At 37.4% G+C, this 26,032-nt stretch overlaps 1 protein-coding gene across 4 annotated transcripts in view; it reads right to left on the bottom strand.

The window, feature by feature from the left end:
• ADAM7 (ADAM metallopeptidase domain 7) overlaps positions 1 to 20,403 on the bottom strand; it is a 55,685-nt gene extending 35,282 nt beyond the window's left edge. The window contains exons 1-9 of one of the 4 annotated variants that reach the window (XM_070794938.1): positions 20,250 to 20,403; positions 19,143 to 19,215; positions 16,493 to 16,634; positions 14,942 to 15,045; positions 11,152 to 11,228; positions 7,699 to 7,777; positions 6,087 to 6,163; positions 2,456 to 2,648; positions 829 to 882 (exon numbers count right to left, since the gene is read on the bottom strand). In XM_070794938.1, the coding sequence (XP_070651039.1) occupies positions 829 to 882; positions 2,456 to 2,648; positions 6,087 to 6,163; positions 7,699 to 7,777; positions 11,152 to 11,228; positions 14,942 to 15,045; positions 16,493 to 16,634; positions 19,143 to 19,151 (735 nt within the window). In that variant the 5' untranslated portion in view covers positions 19,152 to 19,215; positions 20,250 to 20,403. Of the gene's footprint in view, positions 1 to 828; positions 883 to 2,455; positions 2,649 to 6,086; positions 6,164 to 7,698; positions 7,778 to 11,151; positions 11,229 to 14,941; positions 15,046 to 16,492; positions 16,715 to 19,142; positions 19,216 to 20,249 lie in introns of those variants that run through there. The other 3 variants (XM_070794937.1, XM_070794940.1, XM_070794939.1) reach the window with 3 other exon arrangements.
• Between the last annotated feature and the right edge of the window lie 5,629 nt (positions 20,404 to 26,032).

Below are 26,032 nucleotides of genomic sequence, written 5' to 3'. Positions count from 1 at the left end.
TGAGGTGGAGCTGAAGTAATAATAATAGAAATAAAGTGCCCAATAAGTGTAATGCACTTGAATCATCCTGAAACCATCTCCCTGCTTCCTGGTCCATGGAAAAATTGTCTTCCAAGATACCAATTCCTGGTGCCAAAATGGGTTGGGGACTGCTGCTTTAGAGTCCATATTTATAACAAAACTTATTAAAGCTGCATAGCAACCACTATATTGCAAAAAACAACAACTTCATCAGCCCTCCTGTATCCATGGTGGCCACAGGCTCAGGAGCATATAATCAAGGATCATCCTGGAGCCAGAGATATGATAGAGAAGGACAAGAAACTGTGGTCCACCCCACTTCTCTCCACTTGGGCTTCCCTGGTGGCTTAGCAGTAAGAATCTGCTTGTGATGCAGGAGACTGCCAGTAATGCAGGACATACAGGTTTCAACTCTGGGTCAAGAAGATCCCCAGGAGAAGAAAATGGCAGCACATTCCAACATTCTTGCCTGGGAAAGACAGAGGAGCCTGGCAGGCTACAGTCCATGGGGTGGCAAAGAATCAAACGCGACTGAGCAATTGAGCACAAACCCACGTATAGACTGTAAACACATTTTCAATTTTTTTGTAAGTTGTTATCATTTCCATATGTTCATAATGGAGAGAGAGGGTTCTATTTTGACTTAGTCTGCTGTATACTCAAAGGACCTTATAGTCTCTTACATATGTCCGGGGAAGCTAAAAACAGAACTTTGAACCTGGAATGAAATTCTGATGAAAATACTACTTTCTCTTTGCTAAAAGATCACAACTACAATAGACAGCAAATGTTTAAGTGAAAACTTACCATGTTATCATCAGCAACAATGAATAGTTCAATATGCTTTTCTTTCTCCTTGCTCTGGAAATGTATGGAAAATTAAATGAAGTATGGTTAATATTTCTTATCTTAACATTTTAAGTTAAAATTTTCAAGGTGAAAAATGTTGGTATGTAAGGTGAGGTCCAAGAATATATCTAATAATTCTAGAAATTTAGGTAAATAAAACCCATTATGTTATTAAAACATGTGGCTCTATTCATCAGGTTTTAGTGAAACTGAAGCAACATTCCATATTTTATATTCCTTCATTTCTTTGTTTAGTCTTTCAGGTAAAATAAGAGTTATTATAAGTAAGGAATCATGAATACAGTTTTTAACATTTAGTTTTTTTTTTTCTTTTATAAAGTAAACACTTACTAAGTAAGTTCATATAAAAAAAGGCCATCTATAGTTGAGAGTAGGACATAAAATCAGTCAATAGGACTGACCGTATTCCTTCTACTCTTCTGTCTCCCAATCTCCCTTTGTTGAAATTCAATTCCAAGGAAACTTGTAAAACATTGCTAATTATAGGTCTTTATTTTATAAAACACAGTTTCAGGAAATTCTAAGTTTTCAGCCTTCAGTATCAGGTGCTAGGTACATGCATATTCTCTTGAGTATAAACCAGAGGCATATCGTTCAACTATTTGGCTAAGTTATTCTTTTCTGAGCTAACTAATCATTTATTAATTGATTGATTTAATCAGAAAACTCCTCTTAGGCATCTAGAAAGTTTCAGACACAGTCTAAACCATGGATATGTGAAGAAGACAAACACTCACAGATTTTAAGGCTAACACCTTTTGGGGATTTAAGATGATATGAGCTAGCATGCTGCTGCTGCTGCTAAGTCGCTTCAGTTGTGTCTGACTCTGAGCGACCCCATAGACGGCAGCCACCAGGCTCCCCTGTCCCTGGGATTCTCCAGGCAAGAACACTGGAGTGGGTTGCCATTTCCTTCTCCAATGCATGAAAGTGAAAAGTGAATGTGAAGTCGCTCAGTCGTGTCTGACTCTTTGCGACCCCATGGACTGCAGCCTACCAAGCCTCTCCGTCCATGGGATATTCCAGGCAAGAGTACTGGAGTGGGGTACCATTGCCTTCTCCAATGAGCTAGTATAGAAAAGCCTAAAACACAGAAGACTATCACTGTAGTGTCATTCCACTAGAAATTCCACCTTAACAATTAGACTATTTGGCTTGATGTGAGGGAGATAATCTGGTTTATTAGCAGCAACTCCTCCCCAAAAATATGTGGCAAGAAAGACAAGGAAAGAAAAGACAATATTTAGGAGCGATTTCAAGATGTAAATTTCATTCCTTCCAACCACATTTAGCTCTAATACTATAAATCTATATATTTAGGGTTGTAGATAGCCACCTTCTTTGAACTTGGTGAGACAAACTGAGATTTGCTATAGGAAATGAACACTTCCTATAAAGATAAGAACAACAAAAAATTGACATTTCAGATTTCAAACAGTGAAGAGTCAGATTCAGGTAGCATATACACTGCTTTCATTGGGCTTATAATCTCTGTCTTGAGATGAGAAGAAAAATAAGAGGCATTTGACATGGGATAAAAATGATTTAAAAATAAAGCACTCACTTCCATTTTGGAATCTTCCAGGGATTTAGTATTACCCTTTGGAATAGTTGTCCTGGTAAAGTTGAGCTCTGTACAAGAATAATTGGCAGGCTGCTGCATCAGGGGGTCATATTTGAACACCAAATGTTCTCCCTCATCTGAATATTTCACTGGTTCAATAAGGTATCTTTGATCTCTCACCCTGAAGAACCCCCTGTGGAAATTGGGAATACAATGTCTATTTAAAATCTCTCTCATTTTACTGCTACATTCAGTTCAGTTCAGTTCAGTCACTCAGTTGTGTCCGACTCTGTGACCCCATGAATCGCAGCATGCCAGGCCTCCCTGTCCATCATCAACTCCTGGAGTTTACCCAAACTCACGTCCATCGAGTCGGTGATGCCATCCAGCCATCTCATCCTCTGTCGTCCCCTCCTCCTCCTGCCCCCAATCCCTCCCAGCATCAGAGTCTTTTCCAATGAGTCAACTCTTCGCATGAGGTGGCCAAAGTACTGGAGTTTCAGCTTCAGCATCATTCCTTCCAAAGAACACCCAGGACTGATCTCCTTTAGAATGGACTGGCTGGATCTCCTTGCAGTCCAAGGGACTCTCAAGAGTCTTCTCCAACACCACAGTTCAAAAGCATCAATTCTTTGGTACTCAGCTGTCTTCACAGTCCAACTCTCGCATCCATACATGACCACTGGAAAAACCATAGCCTTGACTAGATGGACCTATATTGGCAAAGTAATGTCTCTGCTCTTTAATATGCTATCTAGGTTGGTCATAACTTTCCTTCCAAGGAGTAAGCGTCTTTTAATTTCATGGCTGCAATCACCATCTGCAGTGGTTTTGAAGCCCCAAAAAATAAAGTCTGACACTGTTTCCACTGTTTTCCCATCTATTTGCCATGAAGAGATGGTTCCGGATGCCATGATCTTAGTTTTCTGAATGTTGAGCTTTAAGCCAACTTTTTCACTCTCCTCTTTCACTTTCATCAAGAGGCTTTTTAGTTCCTCTTCACTTTATGCCATAAGGGTGGTATCATCTGCATATCTGAGGTTATTGATATTTCTAGTACAGTATTTCTCTGTTCCACTTTATGGAGTTTGCCTTTTTAAGAAAGGGAAACATATTATAAAGCAATTATCCTCCAATTAAAATAAATAAATTTAAAAAAATAAGAAAGTGGAGTCAAGGCCTCATGTCAGCAGGTAGCCAGGTATTCTGAGTGAATAAGAGGTGATATACTGATGAGATGATTGGATGGCATCATTGACTCAATGGACATGAGTTTGAGCAAAGCCTTGAGGATAGTGAAGGACAGGAAAGCCTGGTATGCTGTAGTCCATGGGGTCACAAAGAGTCAGACGTGACTTAGAGACTGAACAACAACGACGAGAGGTGATATGGCATGTGACTCTTTGCTAAGAGACAACTCATCTGGATTTCAGAAGTTTGACAGCTCCATCTTTCCTCTGAAGCATGAGTAGAGTAGCAATTCCCACTCATGGGGAGGACCCCTGGAAAGTCTGAGTTCATGCAAAAATTTTGTGAATTTGTATGTATTAATTAAAGAGTAAATATATGAAGGTACAGACACTGCTATGTGGTAATTGTGTTGTTAAAGGGTTTTTTATTCTTGCAAATACTGAAAACTGAACACGTAAAATCCTCATAAATGAAGATACAAGTTTCTTGTTTTTCTACTTTGCCTCCCAACATCTTCTTCCTTTGTCCCTGAGCCCGAGAGCTAGAGACATCTTATATAGGCTTTACTTCTGACTTTTTTACTTTCCAGAGACTGGAAACACTGCCTAATTTAGTAAAAAGCTGTGAAGCATTGTGCTGTGATGTGGTAGGAATGTATAGGATTAGGAAGTAGAAGGCCTGTTTTTGGACAGAGTTCAACCACCAGCAAAATTAATGTTTAGGAACAAATCTCTGATGTCAGTATCCTGACTGATAACATGAGAGGCCAAGCTGGATAAATATCAGTTATCTTCCAATTCTGAATCCCTTGATCATATATTGAAAAATCAATCTTGCTTAGAGCATGTTGTACCTTTTTGTCTAAAATGAACATTAAAAATGGGCTAGGCTGGATATTCATGCCAAAAATATACAGTATGTTTTTTGCCATTAATTTTTCTGTATGAAGTGTCTTAAAAAAAATAAAAGATAATGAGTGATGTTGAGCATCTTTTCATGTGTTTGTTAGCCATCTGTATGTCTTCTTTGGAGAAATGTCTATTTAGTTCTTTGGCCCATTTTTTGATTGGGTTGTTTATTTTTCTGGAATTGAGCTGTAGGAGTTGCTTGTATATTTTTGAGATTAGTTGTGTGTCAGTTGCTTCATTTGCTATTATTTTCTCCCATCTTGAAGGCTGTCTTTTCACCTTGCTTATAGTTTCCTTTGTTGTGCAGAAGCTTTTAAGTTTAATTAGGTCCCATTTGTTTATTTTTGCTTTTATTTCCAATATTCTGGGAGGTGGGTCATAGAGGATCCTGCTGTGATGTATGTCGGAGAGTGTTTTGCCTATGTTCTCCTCTAGGAGTTCTATAGTTTCTGGTCTTACGTTGAGATCTTTAATCCATTTTGAGTTTATTTTTGTGTATGGTGTTAGAAAGTGTTCTAGTTTCATTCTTTTACAAGTGGTTGACCAGTTTTCCCAGCACCACTTGTTAAAGAGATTGTCTTTAATCCATCATATATTCTTGCCTCCTTTGTCAAAGATAAGGTGTCCATATGTGCATGGATTTATCTCTGGGCTTTCTATTTTGTTCCATTGATCTATATTTCCGTCTTTGTGCCAGTACCATACTGTCTTGATGACTGTGGCTTTGTAGCAGAGCCTGAAGTCAGGCAGATTGATTCCTCCAGTTCCATTTTTCTTTCTCAAGATTGCTTTGGCTATTTGAGGTTTTTTGTACTTCCATACAAATTGTGAAATTATTTGTTCTAGCTCTGTGAAGAATACCATTGGTAGCTTGATAGAGATTGCATTGAATCTATAAATTGCTTTGGGTAGTATACTCATTTTCACTATATTGATTCTTCCAATCCATGCATTTGAATCAGTTCTAATGAGGTGGGTGAAACTGGAGCCTATTATAGAGTGAAGTAAGCCAGAAAGAAAAACACCAATACAGTATACTAATGCATACATATGGAATTTAGAAAGATGGTAACAATAACCCTGTATATGAGACAGCAAAAGAGACACTGATGTATAGAACAGTCTTTTGGACTCTGTGGGAGAGGGTGAGGGGGGGATGATTTTGGAGAATGGCATTGAAACATGTATAATATCATATATGAAATGAGTTGCCATTCCAGGTTCGATGCACAATACTAGATGCTTGGGGCTGGTGCACTGGGACAACCCAGAGGGATAGTATGGGGAGGGAGGAGGGAGAAGGGTTCAGGATGGGGAGCACATGTATACCTGTGGCGGATTCATTTTGTTATATGGCAAAACCAATACAATATTGTAAAGTTAAAAAATAAGATAAAAAATTTAAAATAAACTCAACAGATGAATGAAGCAAAAAATAAAACATAAAAAAATTAAAAAAATTTAAAAATAAAAGAGAATGTCTTTGAAAATTCATAGAATAACTCATTTAAGTAGAAAGATACAGTGCATACCTCAGACCATGACATGTGCTGATGCTGACAGCAGAATCAAACTCATGTAAGATAGATCCTTGGTAAAAACAGTGATCCTAAAAGAGATGAAGAGGCTATTGACAAAAGTACATGTTTTGGTATTATATAAATATTAATATATATACATTTTATATTCATAATAATAATAATTATTTTATTTTCACAAATTACACTTATATTCATTAATGCATTCATTCACTGCATTCTTGTGTTGGAAGATTTTAAAGCTACTTTAGAATTCTTTTATTTTAATTGCTTGATTATTTTGTTTAAAACAGTATATAAATTCTTCCCTCACAATTTTAACAGTCTATGAGTTGATGCTAACCTTAGAAGTGTGACCCTTTTACTTAGAAATATTATTCCTTAATCCATCTTAATATCTCTATCAAATTACCCTCCCTGTGCTATCATTATACATTTCCCCCTGTTGCATATGAAATCAAATCAGTTTTTGATGATCGCAAAAATCAGGTCTCACTCTTTAACCAGGTTCCTTCATGACTTCCCTGCCTCTCTGCTTCAATCAGTTGATATCTTTATTACTTCCTCCTTGGGGCTCCATTCATGGTGATTCCACCAATAATTTCTCTTTCCATCAATTCCTTCTGTTCAGTTCCTGTCTATGTGTGACAATTTCTATGGCCCTAAACCTCAGACCCTCACAGACTAATATCCACTCCCTTTGTAGAAGAATGTAATCCAGCTTTCTTACTGTTCTATTTTACAAAGAGTGCATGATGACTTAAATTTCATAGCTGATAACTGCCTTAAATAGAGGTGATATGGTTTAAAAAGTATACATTTGGTAGAAGAGAATAAAGTCATCCTTGGCTAGAAGGCTTCAGTGGGCATCTTCTGGAATGGAAAATAAATATAAAAACAGAACATGTATCCACTGAAATAATACTATAGTAAATGAACCAAAACTCATTTGGAGAATGAAAGAGAGGACTCAGTGTTGGTGCATCAGAAGGACTGGGCAAGGGGATTTTATTCACATAAGAGTCAAATAGATGGAGTTTTAAAATTGTTCCATATCTTTAAGTTTTATCCTTTAGCTTAACTACTACTCCATCAGGTACCTCATACTTCTTTGGAGTCCTGTTTTACCCTTCGTCCAGACTTAACACCATTTGGGGTACAAAGAAATCAATAAGATACATTAGCAGTCATTGATTTGCTTGTTAGGCAGTGATCAGCCTCCTTTAGCATTCAGAGGATCATAGCTTCTATTCTAGGATCATTCAGTGATGGTAGTCAATGCAAGATTAATTTCTTTTTTTTTAATTTTATACTTACTCTATGTATTTTCCACACTCTTTGACCAGTGTTAGTGGGAGGAACAAGTGGACAGTAGTGCTTAGAAGCTCTCATGAGTTGTTAGAACCAAGTTAACTCTTCAGTTTTTAAAATTTTTTTAGATTATTTATGATTATTATTTTTTAACTAACACTTCCCGCAACTTTCTGATTCTGATGTAATGCTTTCTGCAACTACTAGAATGGTTTCAAAAGCTAGAAAGGTTTCAAAATTACGCAAGGAAATAAATATTTTCAAAGAAGAGACAGCGGAAGGTCCTGTAAGATACCGTGATCTGAGGATGTTTGGTGATTTCCTCTCCTTTTGTGGAGTAGTACGTCTCACTGTAATTTAAGGCTAAAAGCTCCCTGGAAAAGAGGACAGGGAGATGGTGAGATTCATTTATTCTAATAAGTAAACAGATAAAGCCTATTATGTGAGAGAGATGCCTCTAGGCTGCTTTCAATTCTCAGCAAGATCCTCTTATGCTAAAGATAAGCAAAATCAATCCCGGTCACATGAGAAGACTCTCTATCTAGATTTCAGGGTGTGGTACAGGCAACAAAATAAACAGAAAAAGATCCTGGCAGTTCTAAAACTGCATCATTTTGAGAAGAACCTAGGAAAAACATTATTTAAGGAAAAATCTCTTGCCTTAAGTGCCAAAATTAATGCAAAATATTTGTGATATTATATATCATATATGTATATATGATATATATATATAGTATATATTTTATCAAAATATATATCTGTTGGGTTAATGTGCATTAAGATATATGTATCATGTACATATGACACATGGACTTAAAATGATTGCAGGTTTTACATTTTATAAAAAATTATACAATATTCCCTTGTGGCTCAGCTGGTAAAGAAGTTAAAGAATCAGCCTGCAATGTGGGTTCGATCCCAGGGTTAGGAAGATCCCCTGGAGAAGGGAAAGGCTACCCGCTCCAGTATTTTGGCCTGGAGAATTCCATGTACTACAGTCCATGGGGTTGCAAAGAGTCAGACACAACTGAGAGACCTTCATTTCACTTTCATACAATATTAACTGTAAATATATATTTTAATCTCCAAAACAAAAACTTTAAATTAAAGCAGAGAGATATTGCTAAAAAGACAATAGATAAACAAAAAGCCAGTAGATAAAGTAAAAAAGAAGTCAAATAATTCAAAGATCCAAAGAAGAGTAGGAAAAGAAGCCCAGAGAAACAAAAATAGAGACAAACAGAAATTAAATACAACCATATCATTCTTTCATAACATTATAATGTATCATTCATTACATTAAATATTAATAGCTTAACCTTGCCAATTAGAAATCAGACTTTCCAGTTAGAAATAGTGTCAGAAGTCACTAAAAGGCAGTGACCAACCACTTGCCATCTTATAGGAGACACATTTTAAATGTTAAAGCACAGGTAGGTTGAAGAAAATGGATGAAAAACTGTACATTATGGAAACAGTAAACATGTGAAGACAGAGCTAAACTGTACTAATATCAGGTAAAATACACTTCCCAGCAAAAGTGACATTTTATAATGACATAATGAGAAAAGAGTCAGTACACCATAAAGAAAAAACGATAAATATGTATGAGTTTAACTGCTAAGCTTCAGAATACATGAAGCAATTGTTTTAAAAATTCAAAGGATAAAAATTCCAATTCATAATTGGATGTTTTAATACTCATCCCTTGGCAATTGACAGAACAAATAAAAGAGTAATGTAAGTAAAAATAAAAGATCTAAATAATTCTATCAACCTAGAACTCTTCATCCAGTAACTGAAAAATATTTTCTTTCCCAAGGGCATATGATATGTTTAACAAGTTAGAACATAGGTTTGGCTATAAAACAAATTATAATAAATTTTTATTAAAAAAATGATATCATACAAATCTTGACAAAGGTTATACCATAAACTATCAGATATTGGTATCAAATAAATAACACACTCTTAAGTAATCCATGAGTCAAAGAAGAAGTCTCAAAAGAAATTACAAAATATTTTGAAAGGAATGATAATAAAAATAAAACATGTCAAGGTTTTTTAGATGCATTTAAATTAATACTTGAAGGAAATATTATGGTTTTAAATAGTTTAAATACTTATGACAGAAAAGATGAAATGTTTCTATAAAAAGAGAAAAGTAAACCCTAGATAAGTAGAAAAGTTAAATAATAAAGATAATAGATGGATTCTGTGAAATAAATAGATTAGAGCAATAATGAGCAAATCCAAATTTTGGCTATTTGAAAAGATGAACTAATTGATAAACCTCTTCAGATTTGTCAAGGGAAAAGGATGGAGAACTCAGATTACTAGCATTAGAAATTATAAAAGTTTTATCAGATACTATAGACATTAAAAGAATATTAAGAGAATATTATAAAAAACACTTTATACCAAAAATTTGACATCTTACATGAATGTACATTTTCCTTGTGGATTACAATTTAAAACTGATACAAAGTGAAGTAAAAAATTTGAATAACCCTCTCTGAATAAAATTGAATTTGTAATAATAAAACCACTCCCACACACACACACAAATCCTCAGGGCACAGGTAGTTTCATTCATGAATTCCATCAAGCATTCTAAAACTGACATCTTTTGGAACATATAGGAAGAGAGAATACTTCCTAACTCATTTTTGAGGCCAACATAATGTTAATATAAAAATGTGACAAACATCACAAAAAGGTAGAAATGCTTAATAATATTCATCATTAACATGGTTTCAAAAACCTTTCACAAAATCTAAGTGAACTGAATACAGCAAAGAGGGTTTTATCACAAGGATTCAAGTGTGGTTTAACATTCAAATATCAATCAGTGTAAACTACCATGTGGACATTTCAACGGATGCAGAGGTTAACACTTTCAGAACTTTTGGGGACTAAAACAGAACTTTGAGGAAAGGCACATAGAAATTTCTCAACAAATATTAGCTTCCTTCCATCCTGAGGATGTTAGAATATGCAGATTTTGAACAAATTATCAATATAAGTATGTTATTAGGTTCATATTTCTGTACATTTGTCCAGTGGGAGACTCAAAGTGGAAGGAGATTTTGTTGTTGTTTATTTATTTACTTTATTTTTTTAGCTAATAGGCCAGAGTCTCAATTCTTCAGTGGAGTTATCCTTATATTTTACTCATTTGACAATTCTTCATGATTTCAATGTTTGAGGCTGGGAGGAAGAGCTATTGTGTGTAGGACCAACGGAAAAGAAAGAAGTGGAAATTCAACAAAAACAGCAGCAACAGTTGTGAAGAGAGCTACTGAAGAAAGTTTAATGCATTAGAATTATTTAAGGTACACAAAATAACTTGATAAACTAAATTCTTCCCATCCCTTAGAGTCCTCTCCAGCAGAACTCTATTTGATGTCTATTTTCAATAATTTAGAAGTCACTTAAAAAAAATTTAGTTTTCAAGTTTATTTTGTCCCACTGATTTCCAAAGCATTAATGTATGAGCCCTTAAAGTGAGCATACTCCAGGTGCCCCAGATAGGAAGTAATTTAGGAACAGGAGAGCAGTATCTATAATTGTTGTTAAATGTTATTAAATTGTTGAAATGATACAAGCTTATTTTAGAAGAGTAAGAATTCAGATTACATATACATAAGAAGGGCTTAAGGAAGTCACTTTACCAGAAGTTTTTTATGAAAACTAGGATACTATAGACTAATATGTCTATAAGGTATTGAATTATCATAGAACTTACCTTGATTTTAGAAGGTGAATTATTAAGATTTTTCTATTTAGGTTTAGTTGATACAACAATTCTTCTTCATAAGCTTCCTGAAAAACAGTATCCATCATGTGACTTAAATGTGTGCCCCTTGAGTCTGTGTTGGTGGTGGGTAGAGGGGTAGGTAGAGGGGAAAATTACAGATCTTTCACATTCTACCCAGCAACCCAAAAGTCCTTTCAGGCAAAATAATAAATACTGATAAAGCTGAATTTCTATGAAAAATTTTGTTTTCAAGTTATTTTTTTAAGTTTTTTTTACATAGACCATTTTAAAAATCTTTATTGAATTTATTACAATATTGCTTCTGCTTTGTATTTTACTTTTTTGGCCAGGATCCAAAGATCTCAGCCTGTGGGAGCTTGGATCACCAACCAGGGATCCAACCAGCCTCCCCACATCGGAAAGTGAAGTCTTAACCGCTGGACTGCCAGGGAAGTCCCCCCAAGTTATTTTTAAAATTTTTATTTTATATTGGAGTAGAGTTTTTAAAATTTATTTATTTTAATTGCAGGATAATTGTCAAGTTATTTTTTTTTAATTTTGGTGGACTTTTTCTCCAGTTATAAAATGAAATTAAATGAAAAAAAATGCATACTTTCCCCTAATTCAGAGGTATACAAGTTACTATATATCCTTATAGTTTTACTCCCCTGGATCTTCTGTTTATGTATTCTTAACAGTTGGTATACACTATCCTATACTCTACATCTTCACATAAAAATAAATCATGACCATGAGCATTTCCTGTTCTAATATATCTTCTTTTACAGTATGCGTATTTTTTTTACTTGAAGACACAAAATGAACTTATTTAATCTACATCTATATTAGAAATTTCACTTGGGATATTCACTGCAGTTAGAATTTCACTATTAACAATGTGGGGGGGGGGGGAGGAATGTAAAGCTTTTGGTAAATATTACCAGATAGCTTTGAATAAAGGAAGTTCAAAATTAGAATTTCAACAGAAATTTATAGTCATTCTTGTTTCCTTGCCTTAGATATTGTTGCTAATAAAAGTCTTTTGAATAATGACATGATAACATTATGATAAATTGTTCTTTTTGATTACTTTTGAAAATGATATTTTCCTTTTATTTGTATATGACTTTTCAATTTATATCCTTTTGTTGTTGTTTTTCAGTCACTAAGTTGTGTCTGACTCTTTGTGACCCCATGGACTATATAGTCTGTCAGGCTCCTCTGTCCATGGGATTGTCATTTCTTCTGAGGCTCCTCTAAATCGTGTTAATTTTTCAGACTTCCCTTATTTCTAATGACCTTGATGGTTTTGAACAGTACTGGTCAAAGATACTGGTCAGGTTTTTTGTGGGATGTCTCTCAGTTTAGGTTTATCTGATGTTTTTCTCATGTTTAGACTGGAGTTATGGAGAATTGATAGAAAACAACAAAATCAAATGTCATTTTTCATAGCATCATATCAGAAGAACATACTGTCAATATGACTTATTACTGATGTTAACCTGGACCATCTCACTGAGGCAACATTTTTCAGCCTTCTTCACTGTAAGTTATACTTTTTTCTTTCTTCCATATTATTCTATCTACTCTTGGGAAGGAAGTCATGAAGTACAGCCCATGCTCAAAGGTGGGGTGCTATGCTCCACCTCCTGGGGAGGGGGGTGAATTTCTGCATCAAGTTTCTGATTCTTCTTTAAGAGAGATTTGTCTATTCTCCCTCATTAATTTCCTTGTTCAATCACTTTTTATGCAAATATGGGCTCATGGATATTGACTGATACTTTGCATTATGGTCTAAAACCACATTATTGACTTTGTTGCTCAAATTTTTCTTTTGGAAACTAGGAGATCCTTCTGTTGATCCCTCTGTTTTCTTGACACATTCCCATAAATGTGAGCTTGGGTTTGTTTGAGAACTTCCTTACTTTCTACAGCTGCAAGATGCTCCAAACTCATATTTCCTGCCCTGTCCAGGCTTATTTTGTAGGTTCATCCTGGAACTTTTCATCTTAGTCTGGATTAAGTCTTCAGACAATAGATACCAAAAGAGCCCACCGGATTTTGCACAATGGATAGTAGAAAGCAGGTTTTGACCTCTTGGCTGAGCACCAATGTCCAACCATTAAAAGGTCTGGGAAGATGAGGAAAGAACTGAAGATCAAGAGAAAAACTGGCAGGCAGAGGGGGCGGGGCCTGGTCGGAGGCCGTGGGTGGGCGGCCCAGGCGAGGCGGCGCCGGCGCGGTGTGTCCGCTGCGCTGAGCCGCAGCCATGGAGCAGGCAGCTCCCGACCCAAAAAAGAAAAAAAAAAAAAAAAGAGAGAAAAACTATTTGCAAGGAGATTATAAAAAAAAAATAGACTTTATGGCAGTAGATGGAGAGTTACTTTTTTAATCATCTCAAGCCATGGGAAAGAGGCCTTATGGGACCATTTGGAAAGTTGAACTGTGTCTTACTTGTGACCGAGAAACCTAAAAAGTGAGCTCCTGTTATGGTGGAGGGAGAACAAGTCATTGCATTTGAAAGGCCGGCTTTCTCAAGAAGTGCAGAGGCAAAGTGACAGTCAGGATGCTCCATGGGTCAAATGAAAAACCTAAGTCTCAAAATGGAAATGCCTGATAATAAGTATCTAAAAACAGTCATTGACATGTATATGTATGGCTGAGTCACTTTGCAGTTCACCTGAAACTATCACAACATTGTTTGTTAATCAGCTATACCCTAATACAAAATAAAAAGTTTTTAAAAACTAAACAAAGTAATTTAAAAATAAAAATAAAAACAATCATTGTATGTCTTTGACAATGCAGTGTTGCTCAGTTGCTAAGTATCTCCAGCTCTTTACAACCTCATGGACTGCAGCAAGCCAGGCTTCCCTGTCTCTCACCATCTCAGAGTTTGCTCAAACTCATGTCCATTGAGTCAGTGATGACATCCAACCATCTCATCCTCTGTCACCCCCTTCTCCTCCTGCCTCTCAATCTTTCCCAGCATCAGTTTCTTTTCCAAGGAGTCAGCTCTTCACATCAGGCAAAAGTATTGGGGCTTCGACTTCAGCATCAGTCCTTCCACTGAATATTCAGGGATGATTTCCTTTAAGATTGACTGGTTTGATGTCCTTGCTGTCCAAGGGACTCTCACGAGTCTTCTCCAGCACCACAGTTTGAAAGCATCAGTTCTTTGGCACTCAGCCTTCTTTATAGTCTGAGCCACCAGAGAAGTCCTCTTTGACAATAGTGGGCATTGCAAAGAACCTAATTTTGAAGCTTCCTCCCCATTAGGAGTATTGTGCATTTTCTACATAAATATTTATTATTTTCGGGATTAACATTTTAAATGTTTTTAAATTTTAACACTTGAATTAAACACTCTTCTCAGCAGCAGGCTTTTGTATTCCTGTGAAAGTTGTTCAGCCATGCTGTAGAATCTGTGAGGTCAATAAACCTGCAGATCAGATCACTGGGAGAGCAAAATGCTCAAGAGGGACACTCCACGGCCATCAGCTCAGAACAAATGAGGCTGTCTTGGATCAGCCTGGAAAACTGTTAGTGGAACTCTTCATGTAAACTGGAGGATCCACCCACCAACAAACCTGAACTTTTTTTGTTTGTTTGTTTTCTAATCCATTAAGGGATTGGTCTCCCCGCCCCACACCATTCTCCACCCAAGCATATGTGTTAAGAGGAGTAAGAATCCTCAGAAAAGACACGATATGGCACTTGTTTGCTCTCTGCATACCTGCGAAACAATGCATTTCATTTATTAAATCAAAGCCCATACCTGTATGTCATCCTCATGGATGTGCCAAACATCTCGCTTCTGAATCAGAGGAAGCCTTTTAGGATGAACCAGTTCTTGACCCTCTACTCCAAGGATGACCTTTTCTAAAAGGGAATATAAGCGGGGGGCCAGGGGTGGAGGAGATATATTTGACATTAACATTGATCCATGGTAATTGGATAACAGAATTATTCTCATGGAGTTCATTTGTTCCCAATTAGCAGCCAGGTAGAAGAGCATCCCCACTTTACAAGTATGGAAATTGAGACTGATATATCTAAGTTAGGAAAATATGGACTTCCCTGGTGGCTCAGACACTAAAGAATCTGCTTGCAATGTGAGAGACCCAGGTTTGATCCTTGGGTTGAGAAGACTCCCTGGAGAAGGGAATGGCTACCCACTCCAGTATTCTTGCCTGGAGAATTCCATTGGAAAGTAGGCAAACAGATTGGGGTCCTTCAGTTTCTTACATCTTTTCACTTTATTCTGCAGGTGTGACCTTTGTCTTCTCCTGCCTGTCTCTGGATCCTGCCTCCTGTTGAAGCCAGTCACTGCAATAGTTTGTTTCAATGTAAATTACTGATTTTATCTCTATGGGGCATTTGTATTTGAAGACAGCTCTCAGAGCTAAATGTAAGACTTTCCCATGTGAAAGGGATTTTAGACATTTTGAATCAGTGCTAAAATAATCTCTATATTACCTATCAGATTGGTAATCATCTGTCAGGTGAGCCCTGCCAACCCCACTACAGAGTGATGTAAAGGAAAGAGCATAGGCTTTTAGAATCTGTTCTTATTGGAACCAGAGTTTTACTGGTTTATTAGCAGTATGACTATGAGTGGGGTTTCCCAAGTGGTGCAGTGGTAAAGAATCTGCCTACCAATGCAGGAAACACAAGAGATGTAGGTTTGATCTCTGCATTAGGAAAATGTCCTAGAGGAGGAAATGGAAACCCACTCCATTTTTCTTGCCTGGGAAATTCCATGGACAGAGGAGCCTGGTGGACTACAGTCCATGGGGTTGCAAAGAGTTGGACGTGACTGAGCAACTGAACACACATACATGACAATGAGTAATACATCTAATCTCTCTGATCCACAGATATTAATCTCAATTTTCTTACCGCTAAATGGAGATAATATAGAATTTTAAGCATGCTAATACACAAAGTGGCTAATGGCTAACATGTTGTCTCAGTTCCAGTTCAGTCGTTCAGTCATGTCCGATTCTTTGTGACTCCATGGGCTGCAGCATGCCAGGCTTCCCTGCTGTCACCAAGTTCCGGAGCTTGCTCAAACATGGTGTCTGCTGCCTTGCAGATATTCAGTAAAATCCTTCTCACCATCTATCAGAGTACTTAAGATTAATACAATGTTTTATAGAACTATTGAATCTCAAGATTAAACATAATCTAGTCCAAATTCTATGCTATGTTTTCAGCAAAATCAGTGAATATTAATATTTTATCATTTACAATTTAAACTTGGTGACAAAAGAGATGTTGCCTTATAGCATACTAAGAAAACTATCATAAAAAGATTAACACATACCTTTAATCTGAAAAATGAGTAAAATCATGAAACATAAACTCCCGGGAAACATTCTGAATGATTCTGGCAAACTGGGGCACATGTGTTTGAGAAAAGACGCGCACAGTTCTTGGTCCTTGCTGCCACAGAGAGGACGAAGACCCTAGCAGACAGACAGACAGTTTCGATCCAGCACAAGGAGTGTTCCTTATCGTGTTACACAATTTGTGAGGTGCTTTAGGCTAAAACCTGGAGGGTGGACGTCATGTACTAATTAAAGGCAACCACTGAGATGGTGGTGGTGGAGGAAGTGGGCTGGACAGAGATCCCTATATTATACCTGTTACAAATATGACTCCAGATGTACTAAATTATTTTTAAAATGAAAACATCACATTTGTCTTGGAAAAAATTACTGAAGCATGTTCATATAAACTGTGGTGGAAGAAAGTCATCTATGCTGAAAGCCACATGTAAGAACTGTCAAGGAAAATTTGATAAAATAAAGTAGATAGAAATATTGAGAACTTTTCTTCTTAGCCAAATAAAGGCCTGGACCATGTAGGACATGAGGATAATGATGTTATGGTACTAAACGAAACACAAGATATGAATCCATATTTTATCCCCACCCTGATAAAAGAATCCAGAGAGTCACTAGGGTAAGAGGGAGAGATGAAGGGAAATAACTTTCCCTTTCTCCCTGGTTTTATTAAGATATAATTGACAGCAGATTAAGGTATATGTCATACAGATTTGACAGTATATATTATGAAATGGTTCATGTCATATAGACACCAACCATCACCCCACCTTTTTTTTCTCTTTTTGATGAGAACTCTACAGATCTATTGTCTTAACAACTTTAAATATACCACCTAACCCTGTACACTACAGTCATCATGTTGTACATTACATCCCTAGTACTTATTGGTCTGATAGCTAGGATAGATCACTTTCATCTAAACTTATTTATGAAAGCTCATTTATGCTATAAATCACAAATTAATTTCAAAAAAAAGGCAAATAAAAACTCCAAAAATACATACAACATATATAATAAAATGTGAGGGCATAGATCCTAATAATATAGAACTCTTTCAAATCAATACAAAAAGAAAACATTAATGGGCAAATGTGCAAAGGACCTGTACAAATCCTTCTATATGCAGGTGTTCTCTCCTTATATTAGAAGAGATATACCTTTGCAATATAACCCCATATCTGCTTGGGATTCTATCCCTCCACTATCTCCATTATTGATTATCCCCATAATATTCCCATAAATGGAACCAGTCTACCATAACTGGAAGTTTTCTTTAACTCTTTATTTTGTATTGGGGTATAGCCAATTAACAGACTTCCCTGGTGGTTCAGATGGTAAAGAAAATGCCTGCAATGCAGGAGACCCAGGTTCAATCCCTGGGTCAGGAAGATCCCCTGGAGAAGGGAATGTTTACCCACTCCAGTATTCTTGCCTGGAGAATCCCATGGACAGAGGAGGCTACATTCCTGGGGTTGCAAAAGAGACATGACTGAGCAACTGAGCACACATATTAACATATTGAAGAGTTTGGAAAAATACTCGGTAATAGTAAGCACCCAATAAAAGTAGACTATAATTATTTAACTTAACTAGGAGGAGGTTTTATAATGCAGTAAATAAAAGTGGACATTTAGATCCAAACCACCTGGTTTCTGTTCTCAGCACTTGTTTTTCCTGCCTACAAACCTTGGACAAGGTCTGACCTCCCCATACCTCAGTTTTCTTTTCTCCCAAAATAAGTACAACAACAGTATCTTGGGGGTTCTCTGCTGGTTCAAATGGTAAAGAGTCTGCCTGTAATGCGGGAGTCAATCCCTGTGTTGGGAAGATCCCCTAGAGGAGGGTAGAGTTAATAACTAGGATTAAATGGGGTTAATTTAACTGAATCACTTAAAAGCGGTATCTGCTACATATTAAAGGCTAGATAAGTGATGATTTTTTAAAGAACTATATAAGTGTTGAATTTTGCTTTTATTATTTTTTCTGTACCGATTTTATCCACTTCTCATCTTCCTCTCCTTCCCTGAGACTCAGGAGCTCTGGCTTCCTTTCTTTACCCCAACATGCGTTTTCTCTTATCCAAGAACCTCTGGATACACTTCTTTCTCTGCTTCTCTGTGGCCAGATTAATTGATCATGCTTCAATTCTTAGTTCAAGGGTCACTCTCTCAAGAAAGACTTCTCTTACTACAGGGTCTAGAACAAGCTTCTTGTTGAAACAAGATACCTTTTTCTTTTCTGAAAAGTTGTTAGTTTATAACAAACTGATTCATCCAATTGCTTTTATCTGTTTCCTGAAACAAAACATAACTTCCAGAAAGCAAACTCTGCTTGCTTTTTCTTAGTCTGGAACCATATATGTAGAAGTGTCTTGCATATAGACAGTGTATTCAATATAAATTTGTTCAATGCAATAAAACTAATTTGCAATATGAGTAGGATCTGCTTCCATCTTCATGTGTTTCTCAAAATTTTGAACGTAATTGGAATAACTTTAAGTGATCACTTCTACCAGCAGAGTTTCTTTCAGGTCAATACAAGAGATAGTTGAAGACCAAAGGGCATACTTAATATATCCAACCTGTTATCAAACAAATATTCATCCACATATCAGATGGAACTTACCAGCTTCATTCACAGTGATGGTTACAGACAGCATTTTAAATTGGATAATAGGTAGGAATCATATTGAAGTTGCCTTTATTACAGTAAAAATAGAAAAAAAAATTAAATACCAGTTGTAGAATCCTAATTATTTATGGTGTCATGTTAAATGATAAGGCTTAAAGGCATTTGTCTAATGCCTTTAGCTATGGCTAAGCTAACTTTCCAGCATGTCTAAAATATTAGAGATACAGCATTATCCACAGTTAATCCAGGTGAAACAACCTAGAACTTTCAACGAAGAAAAATTTTTGTAACTTAATCAGGCCCCATAATCAATAAGGGGAAAGCAGGCATTAAAATTTCTGCCTGACCCCATGTTCTTTTTATATGCTAGTGGTTTTTTGGACATAGAGACAAGCTTTATTTTCCCATAATCACTCTATAATCAAGCATTCAAACCTGGAGAATATTATACTTCAATTCTGAACCCTACCAAATGACTAGAGTAGCACAGTGAAATATTATAGCTAGTTTATATATTTTTTTCACTCTCAAGTCACAGCTTTCTGTTTTCAAAATAACAGCATCACTAAAGTATATAAAGTTTTAAAAACAAACAAACAATTAACCCTGAAGCAGATTTCAGTGAAAGTGGCTCTGGGAAGTCCAATTATCATACAAAAGCAGATTTTAAGGATTAAACAAATATGAGAATATTCTGTTTCCTCCTTATTTCTCTGCTGCAAATTTGTGGAGCAACTTCTCATAGGAGGTTTTCAAATCTACTCCTATCTTGGTTTCAGTGAGGGATTTGGAGGTTGTAAATTCTTTTTTTTTTTTTTTAATATTTCAATGATTTTTATTTAGTTTTTTGGCTGTATCACATGGCTTGTGGGATCTTAGTTCCCTGATGAGGGATTGAACCCATGTCCCCTGCTTGGAAGCATGGAGTCTTAACCACTGGACCACCAGGGAAATCCTGAGATTTTAGATTCTTGTGTCCAATCCTTATGGTTGCTAGGATCAACCCTTTAAGTCAGGCAGGCGTATGTGTCTCAGGGGCCTCCTAGCTTTGATAAGAGCATGTCTGCTTTCTCCCTTTGACCTCCCTCACAATCCACGTACCCCTTCAGGTTTCTTCTTGAGCTTCCTTCTCCCTTTCTTTTCCTCAGTCCTGCTCCCTCTCTCTGAGCTAGGAACTTAGAGAGCAAGTCCTCAATCCTTCTTAAAGACTTAGAGTGAATTCACAATCGTGGAGGCCCAGGAAGTGTGACAGATGATAAAGAATACACTCCAAGTCAGAAACAAGAGGCAGTCCACTACGCAGACTCAAACAGCTTATTCTCTTCTGTCCTTTGCAAAGAGAAACATGGGAAAAGGGGCAAAAAATTAAGTGAATAAAGAAAATCTTATCCAAATTACAATAGAAACGGCAAAAACTAAACACAGAAATACTGGATGAAAGATTAGCATTTTCTATCTGACTTTAAAAGAAATATCATTATAAAGTACTCCAAAGTCACATTCATTAAAGGGAACTTGCAATTCTTTTTGTAGAAGCTAATTTCAGCCCATTAATTGTGTTTTCAGTGCATTGAAAAGAACACTAGATTCAAAATAAGGAACTCTATGTTCACCTGTGAGTAATTGTTCTTTCTTTGGCAAATCATTTATTTTCTTGGCCCCAGTGCTTCATGTATAAGTTAGGGATATTAGATTGTTTGATCTCTAAGATCTTTTTTTTTTTAAACATCAGAGTGCTATGTTTCCATGCTTTTACTGAATATCCTTTTCTAAGACCTCTTCATTGTAAACAGAAATTTTGACTTGTTAGAATAACGACAAGTTTGGATTTTTTTTTCTCACTATCCTTTTTTGTTGTTGTTCAGTCGCCAAGTCATATCTCTGCAACTCCATGAACTGCAGCATGCCAGGCTTCCCTGTCCTTCATCTCCCAGAGTTTGCTCAAACTCATGTCCACTGAGTCAGCTATGCCATCCAACCATCTCATCCTATGTCACCCCCTTCTCCTCTTTCTCAGGATAAGGGTATTTTCTAGTGAATCCTACTGTCTGTAAATTGATATACACAGTAAATGTCATGATATAGATGCCACAAGAGCAATAAAAAAAATTGACTTACTTTGCCATGCAGAAATAAGTTATTTGTGGGGAGTAGCAGATCCTGAGTAAAAAGAGTGCATAGGCATTTCACCCTTTAATTCTGATAATCAAATTACTTAGCTAATGACATTGAACAAATTACTTAATATTCCTAGAATTTTGGTTTCTTTATGGCGAATTAAAGATAATAGTGCTTCCTACACCAGATCACTGTGTAGATTAAGTAAGATCATTAACAACGAGTACTAATACATAGCACACTACTCTTAATCTTGTTGAAGGGTTGACGTTATTCCTCACCTTCAATTTAACTCTACTTCATAACAGCTTTAGGAAATACATTAACTTCAGTGAGGTCAAAATGTTTAAACAACATAGACTTAAAGTCAATGGGTGACAAGGTATGAAATGAAATGTAATTAAGTTTTCTCCAGTTGAATAAGTGGCAACATTCATGATCCTATCCATAAGTCCAGTTCCTACAGAACTATGTCACACATTCACCTCACTTCTCAACGAACTGTAATATTCATATTTTAATAAATTATAGTAACTTTCTTGATCTCTCATGCCCTTCCAGCAACCTTGATATTTTTCTGATCCTTTTATAACAAAATCCTCTCAAGGAGTTTTCAATAATTCCTGTTCTTAGTTCTTCATTCTCTCTTTAAGTCACTCTCTTATGTCTCCTGGATTGACAGCGAGTTACTTTACCACTAGTGCTACCTGGGAAGCCCTTCTTAGTAGCATGAATGGTCAAGTGTAAGGAGACATATGTTATTCTAGCTACCCACTGTCTGCACAGTATTTTAAGATCATCAACTAAAAGAGTGGTGGAACTTTAGTTTGAGTGATTGTTCGGTTGGTTGGCCTGTTCAGTTCTTGGTGCCCCTGCTCCTTTCATCAGTACGCCCGTGTGAGTTCTCCTATACAGTTGGCCACCCTTTCATCTGCCTACAGAAACATCTTTTTCAAGGTTGGTTAAATAGAACTCAGAGTATACTTGTCGGTCTTTTGTGGTTTCATTGTATTCTTCATTTCATGCTATTCTTTGCCTCCAGTTTGACAAATATAATAAATTACTCTCTCAGTGAGGGGCCATGCTGCCCACCTTCCCCAAACCCAACACATCTAGGAACACATTCTCCATGATATTTCTGTTAGCCACCGTAGCACACACTGGTTCTTCCTTCCCGTAATTCCTAAAACCATGCCTACCTCTGGTGTACAGTTGACATATTGGTATGTAAGCATCTTTGAGTGAATCTTTCTTCTCTGCTTTTTATAATAGACTTGATATAATGGAGCCTGCAGTATTGAGTGAGCTTTCTTGTTTATATCTTAATAAAGTAAAATGAAAGTTGGACCATAAAAAAAACAAAACAAAACTGAGTGTTGAAGAATTGATGCTTTGGAACTGTGGTGCTGGAGAAGACTCTTGAGAGTCCTTCGGACTGTGAGGAGACCAAACCTATCAGTCCTAAAGGAAATCAACCCTGAATATTCATTGGAAGGACTGATGCTGAAGCTCCAATACTTTGGCCATCTGATGTGAAGAGCTGACTCATTGGAAAAGATCCTGATGCTGGAAAGATTGAAGACAAAAGGAGAAGAAGGTGGCAGAGGATGAGATGGTTAGATAGCATCACTGACTCAATGGACTTGAGTGTGAGCAAACTCTGAGAGATGGGGACAGGGAAGCCTGGTGTGTTGCAGTCCATGGGGTGGAAAAGAGTCAGACATGACTTAGCAACTGAACAACAACAATGTCTGAGTTATCCTGTGCCTATCACTGCTCTCAAATATCTGCAATGATAGAGATCACTAGTATAATTTTCACCTTATCTCCTGAAGTATGTGCAAGCCCTTTGAAAACAGAGACCATGGTGAATATTCACATGTCCCCCGTGGAGTCTAAGAGTACCAGAGCTTTCATGTTGTTAGTACTCAATAAATAGCAATTTAAGAAGTTGATTGTAATTTATCATGACATTATTGCTGCACCTAATTTACAGTTGATAAATACGAGTTTACCAGAACTGAACAAATATTCTACTTAAATTCCTATTTTCCTGAATCTTTGAGCTTCTTTGGACCTCTGTTATAGCTAACCCAAGGCTTAGAAGCCCCACAGTCACCTGGGACTAGGAGCTATTCATGGACCATCAAGTACTAGGAGCCAGGGTCATATTAATATTTCAAATAGCTTGGATATGCATTGTGCCTTTCTTCTGAAACCAGGAAAGGATGTGATACCATCTCTAGAGTCTGCCCATTCAAATTCTGCAGTTTACTTTCACCCACAAGGATACCTTCCAGCACAACTTGATCTCGGTGTGCCTGTACCAGTAGCACTTCATTAATCGTGGGGCAGAGGCTGGGAATGGCCCTCAAGCCTGTGCCAGAAACTCCCCCACAGGGCCAACGTCGTCTTCTCACAGAGGGAACATTAAAGGAGGGAGGGGATGTTGGCACCTGGATATCTCTTAACTCAGACTGTACAGTCTTGATTCATCCTTGAAATTAACCCCACTACTTTGTAATGATATAAAACTTACACCTTGAGCACTCACTCTGTGAGGCATTTGCTTGTTCAGTGTTAATGATATGTGGCAGTTAAATGAAATAATAACTCAGCCATTTGACAAATGAAAAAACTGAGTCTCAAGAAAGAAATTCATCCATTTGAGGGTGGTCAGCAAGTGGTGGAGCTTTGTGTACACCCAAGTCCTTAAGGCAATGTGTAGTGGTTTAGTTGCTAAGCCATGTTTGACTCTTAACAACCCAACAGACTGTAACCCTCCAGGCTCTTCCATCTATGGGATTTCCCAGACAAGAATACTGGAGTGGGTTGTCATTTTCCTTCTCCAGGAGATCTTGCCAACCCAGGGCTCAAACCCAGCTCTCCTACATTAGCAAGCAAGTACTTCACTGCTGAGCCACCAGGGAAGCACTCAAAAGTAATGTGTGCTGCTAAGTCACCTCAGTCGCTTTAAGCCAACTTTTTCACTCTTCTCTTTCACTTTCATCAAGAGGCTCTTTAGTTCTTCTTCACTTTCTGCCATAAGGGTGGTGTCATCTGCATATCTGAAGTTATTGATATTTCTCCTGGCAATCTTGATTCCAGCTTGTGCTTCACCCAGCCCGGTTTCACATGATGTACTCTCCATATAAGTTAAATAAGTAGGGTGACAATATACAGCCTTGACGTACTCCTTTCCCAATTTGGAACCAGTCTGTTGTTCTATGTCCAGTTCTAACTGTTGCTTCTTGACCTGCATACAGGTTTCTCAGAAGGCAGATAAGGTGGTCTGGTATTCCCATTTCTTTAAGAATTTTCCACAGTTTGTTGTGATCTACACAGTCAAAGGCTTTAGCATAGTCAGTGAAGAAGTAGATGTTTTTTCTGGAATTCTTTTGTTTTTTCCTATGATCCAATGGATGTTGGCAATTTTATCTCTGGTTCCTCTGCCTTTTCTAAATCCAGCTTGAACATCTGGAAGTTCTTGATTCATGTACTTTCGAAGCCTAGCTTGGGGAATTTTGAACATTACCATGCTGATAGGGCCCATATGGGGTCTCACTGATAAGATGGCTCATTAGGTAGACCTCACAAACAAAGAATAAACTCACAGTGATCTGTGAGACTGACCAAATTGCCCAAATGGCATGATGTTTTCTCACTGGTGCCTATCTTCTCAAAGCTGTGAGACCACCAGATTCCAGACTTCTGGCTACGTAACCATACCTTCAGAGAATTTTTCGTTGGTGGGGTATAAGAAAGACCCCAACAGAAAGGGAGGGCGCTGGTTCTTCTTAAGAGCCAGTCACCCTCTCTTTTCCCTTTAATAAATTTCCCTTTTCTTGCCTGACTGTCGGGCTTGGTCTCTTTTTCTCTGCACTCGGCTTACATTCTGGTGCCGAAACCTCGGAAGGAAGAGCACTGCAACTGGGTGGGTTCCTCTCACGAGCCCACCTCCGGTGGTCCCTCCCTTGGACCTTGCGGAGAAACTGAGTTGTGCTCCGGGACAAGACTCTCCACTTGCCTTGCTGGACTGACATCCACACACTGGCCCACATTTCATCCATCCGTTAGAAGGGTAAGTGAAATCCCATTCTCTTGGATCCTCTCTCTCTCTCTCTTGCCTCATTTCCAAGTCCTAGCCATAGGCAGGAGGATCCCCAAGGTCCCTGGGCCCTTGGCCTTGTGCCTCCGTCTGACTTTGAAGTAGGGGACTCCCATTTCAAAGCAGACTATTATTATTATCTGAGAAAGTCCTGAGAACAGGGACACCTTTTCTCTCAGACCTTTCTCCTCGCTTTCTCTCAGACCTTTCTCCTCGCTTTCTCTCACCCTTGTCTAACCTCCCTATTCAGCTGCAATGGGAAATTCTCAATCCCAGCCCTCAAAATCTACTCCTCTAGGATGCCTTCTCCGAAACCTTGGTTTTTCAAGGAGAGATAAAACCAAAAAGACTTATTTACTGTTCTAACACACTCTGGCCGCAATATAGACTTGATAACAGGTCCCAGTGGCCAGAAAACGGAGCTCTCGATTATAATACTCTACGGGACCTCGGTAACATGCCGCTGCAATGGCAAGTGGTTAGAAATCCCTTATGTTCAGGCTTTCTTTACTTTTTGCTCTCAACCCACTCTCTGTGAGTCCTGTTCTACTTCTCAAATACTCTTAGCCCACTCTGGGTGACATCCCCCTAATACAATGTCTCCTGATCCCTGTTCAGAATTTTCTTCTTCTTCCTTGACCTTTGCAACCACAGCCCA

This window comes from Bos indicus, chromosome 8, assembly GCF_029378745.1.
Source record: "Bos indicus isolate NIAB-ARS_2022 breed Sahiwal x Tharparkar chromosome 8, NIAB-ARS_B.indTharparkar_mat_pri_1.0, whole genome shotgun sequence".
Classification (NCBI taxonomy): domain Eukaryota; kingdom Metazoa; phylum Chordata; class Mammalia; order Artiodactyla; family Bovidae; genus Bos; species Bos indicus.
Note: the sequence above shows the minus strand (reverse complement) of the source record. Positions and strands in the feature narration are given on the sequence as shown.